We start from the raw sequence: 13,749 nt of genomic DNA on the forward strand, positions 1-13,749 counted from the left end.
AGTTCTCGGATAAGTACTTATCGTTGATGTCACTGGAGAGGAAGTTTCAGTGGATTTAGTTGTAGATGAAGACTGACTTTGTGTTGTGGATACAGTCGTTGTTTCAATAGTTGTTCTTTTTGAAGATGGTTAAGATTGCTCTTCCTCGGAACTGTTTTCATTTGAGCCTCCTTTCGGTTTCAATGAAGAAGTAGTGGTTTTCGAATCTGAAAATAGTTTCATGGTAATTGACGAGAAGGTAAGATAAGATGCTTCAGAATCCCATTTGTGGGGAAACAAATCTAACGAATTGAACTGTTTTTTTTTCAGATTGATATCTGATGTTTGAATCTTTCGATATCCAAATAATCGTTGAACAACTAATGCAATTCACTGTTGTTAATATTCAATTATTCATCATCAGAAAATTAGCATATCGAAATAAAAGCGGAGGAAACAACTATCCAACAACACTAAACCCACCGAAATGAAACTACTTTTATTTCTTGCTGTGATCTGCTCTGTTTTTATTCTCGGCCTGGCTACTAGCTGTCAAGATTCCTGTCCATGTCCAGACTTGTCTTCTCGTTTATTGCGTAAATTTGCTCACGAAATGAGCCACGTGGTTCAGAGAAAGGACAGAGCACTACGACGGTACTTCTGCCCATTATGAGAACCACATGGTTCATTTCGCTTACAGCATTTGTTCGGTAGAAATAATTGAATTGGTTTCAGACAATCAAATCAAATATACTGTATATAGTGAAGGACCGGGATGTGTTCGCAATATTACTTGCCGCACTGGCTATTATAGCTTTATAACTACAAATTTTAATCGTACGGAGATCACAAACCCCGAAAACGCAGATTACGATGAAGTGGTAAGAATTTGATCCTACTTTTCAGAACACATCTACATGTTGAAACATATTGAAATTTTTCCCAATTTCAAAACACTTCTGTAGAAAAAGCGAAGATTAGACAACGCCTTTTATAAATCTTTTCAGTATATTATGTCTGTGCCATCTAGAGAAACTTCGTCATCAGTCATAGACCTTTTTACTTATTTTGGAATAGTCTGCGAGAATAATGAGTGGTATGTCACAAAGTACCCGAATGGCTGGTTCTATTACGCAAATGGAAATGAAGTGCTGGGAGGCTCGAGTGGAGAGGATGATGGAAAAAAGAGCGTGGCATTAGAATTTCAGTGGCAAGTTTGGTGCTGGAGATATTCGGAAAAACTAATATTTTTCAGCGGAGAGCCAATCTAAACAAAAATGGTTATTGTACTCTAACTAATAAATGTGAACATTTTCTAACTGTTTCTAATGATACAATCACAGTTTTTAAGTTTCGAAACATATTCACTGGGAGATAGAAGGAATATTTACTGTCAGAATTGAGTTGCAAGAAATGTAATACTAGATTCAAAAATTTGAAATGTTACGCTTAGATTTAAAGATAGAAAACTCGTCAGTTGTGATATATTATGATCTTCCATAAGGGCTATCAACTTCTGACATCACTTACCTCTAGTTGTCGTCGCCGAAATATTTGAGCTCATTTCCTCCGGCGAGGTTACAGTGTCATCCTTAGTATTCTGATCAGTTTCAGAGTGTCCTGAATCTGCAGGACTTCCTGGTAGTCCTCCAGGTCCTCCTGTTTCTACTTTGTTGTTTGCAGCTCTTTTACTGATCTTTCTGATCTCGTTGCCATCGCTTGGAAATTCATCTGAAAGTTTGGAAGATACGTTTCACAACATGGATAGTAACAGTAGGTTAATAAGCAGCTAGCCACAGCATTATCTCAAAATAGAACGAAAAGAAAATCAGAATAAAGAATGCTCAGGGATGGGTTGCTAAGCAAGTTACTGAGTAGCCAGTGACTGGTTTATGAGTGGATGGAAAACAGGGAACTGACGAATTAATGGGTGGGGGAAAATGCATTTCGGTTGATCTTTTGAAGATTGCACTCTGAGGATCCTAGTTACCGTTGCTATCGTCGTAGATTGAGAATTCTGGGCTTTTAGGTAGAGACCGCAACATTTTTTTCAAACTCATTTTTTCATAAAAATTTCCATCCTGACCTTTTCTTCAGGTAAATGGAAGTACATTTCCAATTTTTTTTCCGAAAATATTCACACTCTCCGAAGTTACAGGACCTTTTAGTCAGCCATGGTTTCTACTGAATTCTCTTGGGAAATTCTTTCGTTTTCCTGACCACGCAAAAAATATTTTCTATTTTCACGTTCAATCCATCAAATTTTTGCAAAATTTGGGAAAGTTCGAACCAGAAACTATTCGATTAAAAACCCAGCGTGTTATCCACTGAACTAAACGAACACAAAATTGACGCTGATAATAGGAAAATATATTTTTGACGTGATTTTTTAAAATTCAAAAGAGTTTTTTGAAGGATATTCAGCATATTTCGAGATAAAACATCAAATATCTAAAAATTCGACAGCACGAAATTTTTTGTTTCCAAGTGCATCTAGATCAAAATTTTGCGTAGAATCTGAATCCGTCAAGAAACGATGCGTGTTTGACCTCCTTTAACCTAAACTGTCGGGAAAACTAATTTTCTTTCTGAGTCTGTTGTCTTCCGACACAGAGGAAACTACATTTTACGAATCAATGAGCTTCAAAATTTGGGGCCCAGGTACCTGAAGAGATGTCCAAAAAGAATATGTCAGAAAATAGATATGTTATCACAGAAAGTTTTTTGATGTGATGCCTCGCAGTTCAGATGGCTCCCAAAAAAAAATCGACAGCACGAAAATCGAATTTTCTTTCAAAACCTATTAGAGTATGTCCAGAACTATTAGAAACTGTCAAAAAATGATGCGTGTTCGACCTAGAACAAATTAAACGTGACATTTTTCAGAAAAAAGCAAAACGTTTTTTCACTTTTCTGAGAAAACTAAAAACTTGGGTGAAAGGAAAGTGTGTTCATTGAATTCTACGTACTCGATTACATAGGGGTAAAAAGTTTACAATCTGTTTTAGCATACTGAGCTCTCAGGGCAGACCCTCAAGCATTTCGATAGCCTCCTGTGAAAGGCCATTCGACCTCTTCTGGTCGTTGGTCCCTTTCTTATTCTATCGCTAGTCTCCGTCACTCTTGCGGCTCTTCCGTCTTGCGGGTGGTCACATGAGTGAGAGGGACGAGGGAGGAAAAGGCACGCGGAGCCACACCCACGAGTATTCTATTCTTATTCCTCAGTAAGACTTAACATCTGGCCGGAGAGAGGTCGGTCCATCTGGACCTCTCTCCGCTTACTCAATAAACATGGATCGATCCTTAATCATGTTTTCTATATCTTATGGGAAAGATACGGGCAAAATAGCTAACCTATAACACTCCCCATGACGCCCCAAGAGAAGAAAATGAAAAACTCCGCCCACGTTCATTGCGGACCCTACTTTTAGGTTTTGACTTTCGACTAAAACAAGCCGAGCTGCAAGCCGAGCTGCAAGCTCTTTTGTCAGTAAATCTAACCACTTTTCAGAAATTTTTGATCCGCAAGGGTACATTGACCCGTCTGATATCCCCAATTGCGATTGCTCAAAAATTCGAAAATTGGCGCCAATCCCCTACCGCACCATAATGGTCATACTTGCCAGTGAGCGAGCTGAAAAACCGGCATAGAGTTCATTATTTCCAATTCAAATTTCCAAAATTTGTTTAGAATTCTCTATTAACTATTTTGACCCTAATTTTCTTCCCTTTTCAGCAATAAGAAGCAGCTACTGTAAAAACTGTATTATAACGGCATGCGGCATGCCCTCATTTTTTTCAATTACCTCCTAGAGAAATTCTGTGGTTTCGGAAACTCATTAAAATTAAACGGGAAAAAACTGTGTTGTAAATTTTACTGTTGCTTTACGAAGTTACTAATCACCCTGCTTCTAATCAGAACCCAGAAAAAACACCGGGATAACCATATTCATGAATTCTGAGTATAGATGGGATGCCGTTATAATACAGGTGCCCTTCTATTACAGGTACCGTTATAATACAGGTGCCGTTATAATACAGGTACCGTTATAATACAGTATTTACGTCATGCAACATCACGAGTTCCGCTGCCAGAGGCTTCTCAACTCCAGAAGAAGCGTCCCATTTCACAAATTAGCTGTCTAACTTCTTGACCTTTCGCCCACCACCTGCTAAACTCTATTATATGATTGATATCCGGCGTAAATCGACACCTCCCTCCCATCTCATGCATCTTTAACAGGGTCTCGGAGAGAACTCCCTCCGACTACGTGCCTCCTTCTCTATGTCATTTCATTTGGCGCGATATTTAGGCCATTCGAATCGGGCTTTCTTTTCATCAACTATTGTAATAATTTATCTTCTTCTAAGAGTGTAAAAATGTTTTATAAAATGAAATCAATTCATGAGAAGTTGTGAATAAGAAAGGATCGTAAAAAAGTAGAGCTGGGATAAATTTTAGGAGTGGGAATACACTAATTGATCTCTTCCCAACGCGCTCATAAACTTCTGTGTTTCATATAATCAGTTTCTTCTCTTCTCATCATTAGCCTTTTCAATTTTTCCGCGTTCTTCCCTGATCTTTCTCTCATCTTTTTCTTCTGGCTTTTCTTCAGTATTTTTTGAGTTTTGATTTTTTTTTCCTCTATTAGCACACTTCAAATCGTGCAACTGTGCTCCACCCAAATCTCTTCTTCTAAAAAAAAACTCATCCTCCTTCAAAACCAGACGGTCCATATAATCTATGTCTTTATGAGAGACGCAGATGAGCAAGTCTAGATGGACTGAGCAATGTTTCGTGTTGGATGACCTTTCTCTGTTACACATGTCCTTCTTTAACGTCATGTGATAAATTTCCCTTTTTCTCTTTATTGATCCACCTTCTCTTGTAACTGGCATATCCCCTGAATACTATAATCAAACATCCAAGTTCTTTTTCCAGAATCTTGCAGTGATGAATCGGAAGAAGACTAACAAGAATAAGAGTGTCCCTTCCCCATCTCCACTTTTCTACGTACCTCGTCCAGATGGAAAAGTTCCCTATTTCATCGATCCGCGTGATCCAAAAGCCAGAGAAGCTGCAGCTAAGCTCATTGCTGATCAAGCAATCGAAGAATCAGATGCTCGTCGTGCTGCCGGAGGACCAGTGTTCAACCCAGACATGCCTGATGAAATGAGAAGGACATTGGAGAGACTTGCACAGTCATCTAATATCATTGTTCCTGGATTCTCCAAAGTCAAAGGACCTGAGGAAGAGTTCGAGAAGATGCAGGAGGCGTTGAGGAAGAAGGATGAGGAGAAGAAGGAAAATGGAGATGTGAGTTATAGCTGATATTGGAATATCTCCCCTTGCGAATACAATACCGGTCAAATGGTTTTAAACTTTGGCCATTTTCAGTTGAAAATGCCCAACTTTGAGAGTGTGTCATAGTAATACTGATTGTTCCATCAAGTGGATTTTTAATGAATTATACAGATCAAAAGTTCAACTTCATTTTTGTAGTTAACAACTTTTTTGCACGGATACTCCCTGGAGAGTTATGGTCATTTTAAGATAACAAAACCATTTTGCACTGAAATTGGTCGATGTGAAGGAGAAATTACTATGTGGACATATAACTTGCTAGGGAGTGTCCGTACAAAAAAGTTGTCAACTACAAAAATGATGCTCTACTTTTGTTCTGTATGGTTTATACATTATATACTTTGTGGGACAATCAGTGATACCGTAAGACCCTCTCAAAGTTGATCATTTTCTACTGAAAACGGCCAAATTGTACATATATCTTACTGCACGGTACTGTAGCTGATTTTGAAATATCTTCCCTTACTAATAAATTACTTTATCAGGGATCACCTCCCAAGTTCAAAAACTCGAAGCTTCAACAATGCCCTCCAACCGATAAAATCGGAGAACATTATAATGTGAGTTAGGACAAACAGACACACAGACAGATTACTCTTTTCAGAATGGTGTTTTCTATGGAAACTACAAGGATATCGGTGATTTGGTCCCAAATTTTGCAATGTTTCCGGATGATTTCGAAGGAAGAGCAGTCTCGAAGTTTTACATTCTCAACGATTTGGATCGTAGCAGAGAGCCTCCGACGGAAGCTTTTCTGTGTCTGACTAACATTTTGGTGAGATTTTAACACATTCTATATATAAGAATATCGTGTTTCAGAGACACTTTCCCGACAAGAAATTGTATCTTCGAACTCTTTCCCCAATTTGCAACGGAATCATTGATAAGCGAGTGGTTGCGGAGGAGGTTCTGGAAATGCTTCCGCTGGTTCTGCGACAACAAAAAAGTCGGATTTCTTATTCTGATCGTGAGTGATTTTCGTTGTAGATTACTGTTGCAAGACCCGGGAGAGATCAACTTTGAAAATAGAAGTGCATCTTCAGAGTGTGCATGTATAGTACCGGTCAAATGGTTATAAACCGTTTTCAGTTGAAAACGATCAACTTCGTGAGCATCCCTAATGGTATCGCATTATTGATGGTTTATGGAGTGTACAGATCACACGTAAAGCTCTATTTTTGTAGTTGACAACTTTTTGCTTGCTCCGCCCACTTTTGAGATATGTGCCTTAAAAAATTGTTAGTCCATTATGCAAGAAAACGCGCTGTTTCTCACTGCCGGTTTCAAAGGCGCATATCTCAAAAGTGGGCCGAACTAACAAAAAATTGTCAACTACAAAAATAGAGCTCAAAGTTGGTAATTTTCAATTGAAAACGGCCAAATTGTAGATCTTACTGCACGGTACTGTATGTGAGATGAATATTATAAACATTCTGATTTTTCCAGCACGCCTCTTTCTACTCCATCAAATGCATCAACCAAAACCGTACAGAAAATATCACATCTACAGTACCATGGGTATGGAGGAGCTGCAATTAATTCTGGAGGAATTCGACGTGAACAAGAATCTGATTACGGTAAGATCTACACAGTCATACTTTCCAACGGGATAATATTTCAGCTCATCGATGATAAATCTTTTGAACAGGGACAACGAAGAATGCATGAGGATGGAGAGACTGAAATTCCATTCGTGAATTATTCGGGCGAGAAGTCGATGCTCATCTCTCAAGCAATTCGACACGTATTCCACTCGCTGGTTTATGGAGTTCACTGGGAGAAGGATCAATGTGTGAAACATGAGAATTGTTTGGAACAATTCAGAAAGATGGTTCTGTTCGTTATGAGGGAATATGCAGAGTTTGATGAGGTTAGTATGGTTAAAATGATATGGACTCTGTTTTCACTTGAACATTTCGAACTTTGAGAGCGTGGTAATTCTGATTTTCCCAACAAGTGGATTTTCTTTTAATCAAACAGATCAAGTGTAGAGCTTCAATTTTGTAGTTTACACCTTTTTAGTACGGACACTCCCTAGCAAGTTACGTATCGACAAAGTAATTCTTCTCTCAAATTGACCTTCACGATTTTTAAGCTGTCGTTTTACAACGACCATAACTCTCTAAGGAGTGTCAGTACAAAAAAGTTGTCAACTACAAAAATGAAGCTCTGCCTTTTTTTCTGTATGATTTTATACATAATTTACTTTGTGGGACAATCAGTGATACCGAGAAATACTCTCAAAGTTGGTCATTTACAACTGAAAAAGACCAACCTGTATATTTTACTACACGGTACTGTAGCAAAATAATCAGTACCATAATTTCAGAATTACCTTATTGCAAAGGACATCGTCGACGGACACATCCAGAAACTGAAATCTCATTGTGCATTTGTTCTCCAGAAGAACTTACCTGAAAGACAACTTCTTGTCCATCTGAAAGAGACTGATCGGTGTCAATTTCTGGCTTCCAAACTGTTTCTCAAGATATTCTCATCTTTCGGACTTCCTGGAACAATTCCATTAGACGAACCTACACAAAGCTACAAAGTCCGATTTCTAATGTCTCTGGGATTCATGAAAATCTTCTTCAAATCTTTCAAAGAAGAGAAGATTCAATCGATTCTGATCAATGCGATGATGCAATGTTTCAATGTTTCAAAGTGGCAATGTTTGAATGGGAAGAGATGAATGAGTATATGGTATGTTCATTTTGCAACTGGCGATCAGGGCTGCGCGAAAAATATTCAGACAGTTTTCGAAAAATCGCTCTAAAAATTTTGGAAATTTCTGCTGAAATTTTCATAGTGATTTTTCTATTTTTCCTGGACTTTTTTCTATTTTTGTAATCAAAAACAGGTTTTTGGGGGTTTGTTCTTGAAATAATTACAGTTTTCTTAGAAATTCAAGAAAACTCTTTTTTTTCAGACAGTTTTCTTGAAAAAAGTCAAAAAAAGTTAGAATTTTTTTTCGATTTTCCGGTTCAAAGATTCCGAAAATAATGTTTTTCGAGAAATGTTCGGAAAAGTTTTTTCGCAAAACCCTGTTGGCGATGTAATAATGAGAAATTTCAGCGCAATGAGATGAAAACATTTCAAGACAACGGTCAAAACGATTCCAATGTATCAGAAGTTGTCCACGAGAATAATCGTAAGTTTTGATATTTTCATATCGCGACAAAAAAGTTCCGACATTTTTTATCGACGCGTGTTTGCGGACTTAGTGCTAAATTATTAAATTTTGCTTTGCACTGAGTCCGCAAACACGCGTCGGTAAAAAATGGGCACTGTTCTAGAACGCCGGAACGAAAAAAAAATCCCGGAACGAAAAGAAAAAATCCCGGAACGAAAAAAAATCCCGGAACGAAAAAAAAATCCCGGAACGAAAAAAAAATCCCGGTACCAAAAAAAAATCCCGGAACAAGAAAAAAATCCCGGAACCAAAATTTTCATTCTATTATTTGAATTTTTTTCGTTTTTCTTTCAATATGTGTCTTATAATTTAGCTAGTCATACATTTTTTCTTCACTCTTCCTTTTTTATTACAACATGATTTTTGCGGAATCTTTATTTGGAATACATGATAAACAAGGTCTGTGTCGAGTCCGGCTTGGTAGAGGCTTACAAGAGCATGCACAAGAAGTATCTGAAAAATGAAATGTATGCAGGTAAAATTGATAGGAATCATTACCAATGTCTTCCTGTTGGTGATCTGGTTCCGAGTCATCTGGCCCATACTCCAAAGGTACAACAAAATAGGGTACAACGAGGAAAAAGTTACTCTTAGGGTATCATGACTCAAAGGGTACTATACTTTTAGGGTACAACAAGTAAGTTGCTCATAAGGTACAACAGATTGTTGACTCAAACGGGACAACGAACTCAATACTCAAAGGGTACAGCAAAATTCTGGATCACAACTGAACTTGGTCAATTATCATTATTCAAACTGTATGATGTTCCACAGAATAAAAGTTCTACTGCGGAATATTGTTCAGACTGGTCCAAAATTCATAAATTTGATAAAAATAGCAACCGTGTTTGGTTATTTTTGGTTATACTTAAAAGTGACAATGTCTGACTGGCTCTAGTCTTATTTAGCACATTTTATTAACTGACATCTAATTTCCAGGTTTCTTGCATCACGTAGGAAGTCGAAGTACTGCAGTCTACTCGAAAATGAAAACACCTTATCCAGATATTAGTGTCTAGGGGAGTTATGATCAAAAAAGAGAATAATTTTTATGGATTTCCACGTACCACCTCCATGGTAAAATGTGACTGTGTGACAAAAATCAAAAATATCTTAGATTTCAGTTATTCAGAGAATAGTACTCATATAACTTTGCAGCCTGTTCTGACCATATTTCAGTAAGTTACGGGCACTTCAGAAATTAACCTTCATTTTTTAGAAAAAGTTGATGTCTTATACTCGAGCCAGTCAGACATTGTCACTTAAATAACCAAACACGGTTGCTATTTTTATCAAATTTATGAATTTTGGACCAGTCTGAACAATATTCCGCAGTAGAACTTTTATTCTGTGGAACATCATACAGTTTGAATAATGATAATTGACCAAGTTCAGTTGTGATCCAGAATTTTGCTGTACCCTTCGAGTATTGAGTTCGTTGTCCCGTTTGAGTCAACAATCTGTTGTACCTTATGAGCAACTTACTTGTTGTACCCTAAAAGTATAGTACCCTTTGAGTCATGATACCCTAAGAGTAACTTTTTCCTCGTTGTACCCTATTTTGTTGTACCTTTGGAGTATGGGCCAGATGACTCGGAACCAGATCACCAACAGGAAGACATTGGTAATGATTCCTATCAATTTTACCTGCATACATTTCATTTTTCAGATACTTCTTGTGCATGCTCTTGTAAGCCTCTACCAAGCCGGACTCGACACAGACCTTGTTTATCATGTATTCCAAATAAAGATTCCGCAAAAATCATGTTGTAATAAAAAAGGAAGAGTGAAGAAAAAATGTATGACTAGCTAAATTATAAGACACATATTGAAAGAAAAACGAAAAAAATTCAAATAATAGAATGAAAATTTTGGTTCCGGGATTTTTTTCTTGTTCCGGGATTTTTTTTTGGTACCGGGATTTTTTTTTCGTTCCGGGATTTTTTTTTCGTTCCGGGATTTTTTTTCGTTCCGGGATTTTTTCTTTTCGTTCCGGGATTTTTTTTTCGTTCCGGCGTTCTAGAACAGTGCCAAAAAATGTTGGAACTTTTTTATTTCGTTAATATTAGCCGAGCATTTTTATTACAACTGCGCTCCACCGCAAACGAGAGAGCATCGGCGAGAGAGACACAGAGTTTTTTCTCGCGCCGACTCGAATGTTCAGTATTTGACCTATTTTCGCTATTTTCCATGGAACTTTACAAAAAAAAGGGGGGGGGGGGTCAAAAACTGAAAATCGGAGTCGGCGCGAGAAAAAACTCTGCGTCTCTCACGCCGATACTCTCTCGTTTGCGGTGGAGCGGAGTTGTAAAAGTGGTGGACTACTAAAAATTACCTATTTTGTTTCAGGCTTCGAAAAAATGGCCTCCGAAACCGCCAGTCGTCAGGAAGTCTTAAAAAAGAAGAAAGCCGCCAAGAAGCAGAAAAAAGAAGCTCAAAATAAAAGTGTTGTAAATGATGGTCCAGACAGTTCCGATTGCGTAAAATGCCAGAAATTGGAGGAATCCAATGGGCCAAGTATCAAAGATGTAACATCGAGTACTCCATCGAATGAAATTGAGAAAATCGTGAAAGATTTTGTGAAGAACATGAAGAATCAAGGAGTAACCGTTGGAAATATTGAATTGGTGGATGATTTGAAAGGGGAAAACTATGAAGTTGAGAAATGTTTGGAAGGAGCTAAGGAAACTTTTGAAGGATTGGAAATCAACGAGACTCCCGATGAATCAGATTAATTTCTCTTTTCGTCATCTGTTTTCTAAGGATCCGTCCTTCTTTTTTAATCGTTTCATAATTTTGTTAATTCACTTTCTTTCCCATGTTTATCTCTGTCCACCTCTGATCTTGAGAGCCCTTTACCACCTATTTACTTTCCCAGTTTACTTAAAATCCTTCCAGTTTTTATATTTATTTTCAATTTATATCTCTAATGAAGGATTTCTCTTGAATCTCCAATGTGTACAGATATTTAGAACGGAACGTTTAAAAGGGAGCAGTGAAGTAATTTTTTATTATTTCAGATTCCAATACTTCAGACAATTCCAAGAAACTTGCATCATTAGCATATGCGAAAAATTGCTCTTATCGCTACAATTTCCGTTCACCTGGAGCCTAGGTGGAAGAGTTTTATCAGCGCGGCCGTGTAGTTCACTCGGACAAGATTTCTGTTCAATTCCTAGTTTTTCTCACTTTTTCCCAACAATGTTTCTTTTTTTGCGATTTGAATTGAAAAAATACAAAAAAAATACAGACTTTAGAAAAAATAATTTTTCAAATTTTTTTCACTCAAAAATTTTTCTTTCCAATTTTTTCCTGGATTTCCGATATTTTCTGGCTATAAAACGAACAAAAAACTCAAACGTGTGTTTTATTATTTGTGATAAAGCACTTTGCATGCAGTATTTGAAACGTATGTTCGTTTTATTGCCAGAAAATATCGGAAATCCAGGAAAAAATTGGAATGAAAAATTTTTGAGTGAAAAAAATTTGAAAAATTATTTTTCTAAAATCTTGATTTTTTGATGTTGGTTTGTAGAAGAACTCAAAACACGCCTTTTGGTACATGATTTGGCTAATTTGAAGCCTCTTTTGAGGAGTTATGAAAATTTTTTCGAATGCACTACTTTTGACTTCTGGAGCTCTAGCACGATGCTCAGGAACTAAAAAACTAATTCAATTTAATTTTTTGTTTATTTATACATTTTCCATCATTTTGATATCAAAAAATCAATAACTCTAAGAGAAAAATAAAAAGTTTTTTTTCGAATTTTCAAATCACGGTCAGGAAAAATCGATTATCAATAAAATTTAAAATGTTAACTTTTTCAAAAAAACATATTTTCTTATTACTGAATGTTTCAGCTATTTGTTAAAAAAAAGATTATGCAAAACGGACACGATTCAGCAGAGATACACATGAAAGTATGAATCTGCCCTCACCTATGCTCGCTACTGTATGCTTCAATAATGAAAGTTTCTTAGTATTGTGTCTATTTAATCTTTCTACTCTCATTCTTATCTAATATTTTTCCTTCCTTCCTTCCTACTAGACAAACCCTAATTTGAGTAGGAAACGGAAACCAAACAAGGAACTCTTTCTTGCAGACAAACAGAGAGAAAACAAGATTGACGAGGAGGAGAAAGAAGGCTCAAAAAGTTAGAGACTCCGCCCCCTAGTGTCGGTTTTCTCGAGGTTCACTTTTTTGTTACTTGTCTAGTCTTCTAGAGAAACAGAGATATTTTTTTTAGTTGAGTCAGAGAGATTTAGATATGCAGATCAGATTTCAGTGTCGTTTTAAGAGAGAAAGAGAGAGTGAGATTGCTAGAGTGAGTGACTCTGAAATTTGAACATATTTACGTTTTGTATTTAGGAATATCGAAAAATCTGTATTATAACGGCATGTGGTGATATTTTTCAACTGCCTTGCAGAGAAGTTTTGGGGTTTTTGAGACTCTTAAAGGCGTATCGTGGTCAGTTATGATGTTTTCATATCAATATCTATGCGTTTCGGCAAGTCCATTTTCATACTTCAAGAATTTTTTAAATTCACTGTTCAACCCGCTGAAAGCAGGGTTGGGAAATTCCGGGCTAGCCCGGCCCGGCCCAGCCCGGGCCGGGCCGGGCCGGGCTGACAAAAAATTCTTCCGGCCCGGCACGGATTCAAAAAATGTGCAGCATTTTTTCACAAATTTCTGCAAAATTTTCATTTAAAAAAAGTCAAAATTCTCAAAATTTCTCGTACGCTAGTGTTTTCACCGATATTCTAAAACACAGTCGAAAAATCCACTTTTTTGCAAAAAAAATCAAAAAAAATTCAAGATTTTTTCAAAAAATGTCAAATTTCTACAGGAGCCGGGCCGAGCCGAGGAAAATTTCTCAGTCGGCCTGGCCCGGCCCGGCCCGGAATTTCCCAACCCTGGCTGAAAGCGAGTGCCGGAAAGTTTGGCCGAAGAAAGTTGGGGGCCGTGGCCTAGAAATTCGACTTTCGTGTTGATGTTTTTAATTTTTGAAGTTATTTTCGATTATTTTGTTGTATTTCTTCAATAAATTCTATAGAATATGGCAAGTATTAGAAGGAAACACTAAAAAACTATCGAAAATAACGTTAGAAATAGCAGAATAAAAAAAGAAAAAAGAACAAAATCCTTTCTCAACTTTCTCACTGACCAAACTTTCCGGCGCTCGAGATTTCGATAACATGGAGGATTTTGA

The 13,749-nt window shown here is 37.2% G+C and overlaps 2 protein-coding genes across 2 annotated transcripts; both read left to right on the forward strand.

Annotated features, from left to right (window-relative positions):
• Positions 1–4,933: 4,933 nt before the first annotated feature.
• On the forward strand, positions 4,934–9,556 carry GCK72_011011 (uncharacterized protein; the record flags this gene model as incomplete). The annotated part of the gene is made up of 10 exons (XM_053728155.1): positions 4,934–5,296; positions 5,830–5,904; positions 5,949–6,119; positions 6,164–6,311; positions 6,791–6,921; positions 6,966–7,214; positions 7,674–7,798; positions 7,873–8,047; positions 8,420–8,495; positions 9,477–9,556. 10 exons carry the CDS (start codon positions 4,934–4,936, stop codon positions 9,554–9,556), a joined length of 1,593 nt encoding a protein of 530 aa, XP_053587732.1.
• Positions 9,557–10,116: 560 nt separating this feature from the next.
• Positions 10,117–11,272, forward strand: GCK72_011012 (uncharacterized protein; the record flags this gene model as incomplete). The annotated part of the gene is made up of 3 exons (XM_053728156.1): positions 10,117–10,161; positions 10,207–10,336; positions 10,887–11,272. 3 exons carry the CDS (start codon positions 10,117–10,119, stop codon positions 11,270–11,272), a joined length of 561 nt encoding a protein of 186 aa, XP_053587733.1.
• Positions 11,273–13,749: the final 2,477 nt, after the last annotated feature.

The sequence above is a fragment of the Caenorhabditis remanei genome, chromosome III (assembly GCF_010183535.1).
Source record: "Caenorhabditis remanei strain PX506 chromosome III, whole genome shotgun sequence".
Lineage (NCBI taxonomy): Eukaryota > Metazoa > Nematoda > Chromadorea > Rhabditida > Rhabditidae > Caenorhabditis > Caenorhabditis remanei.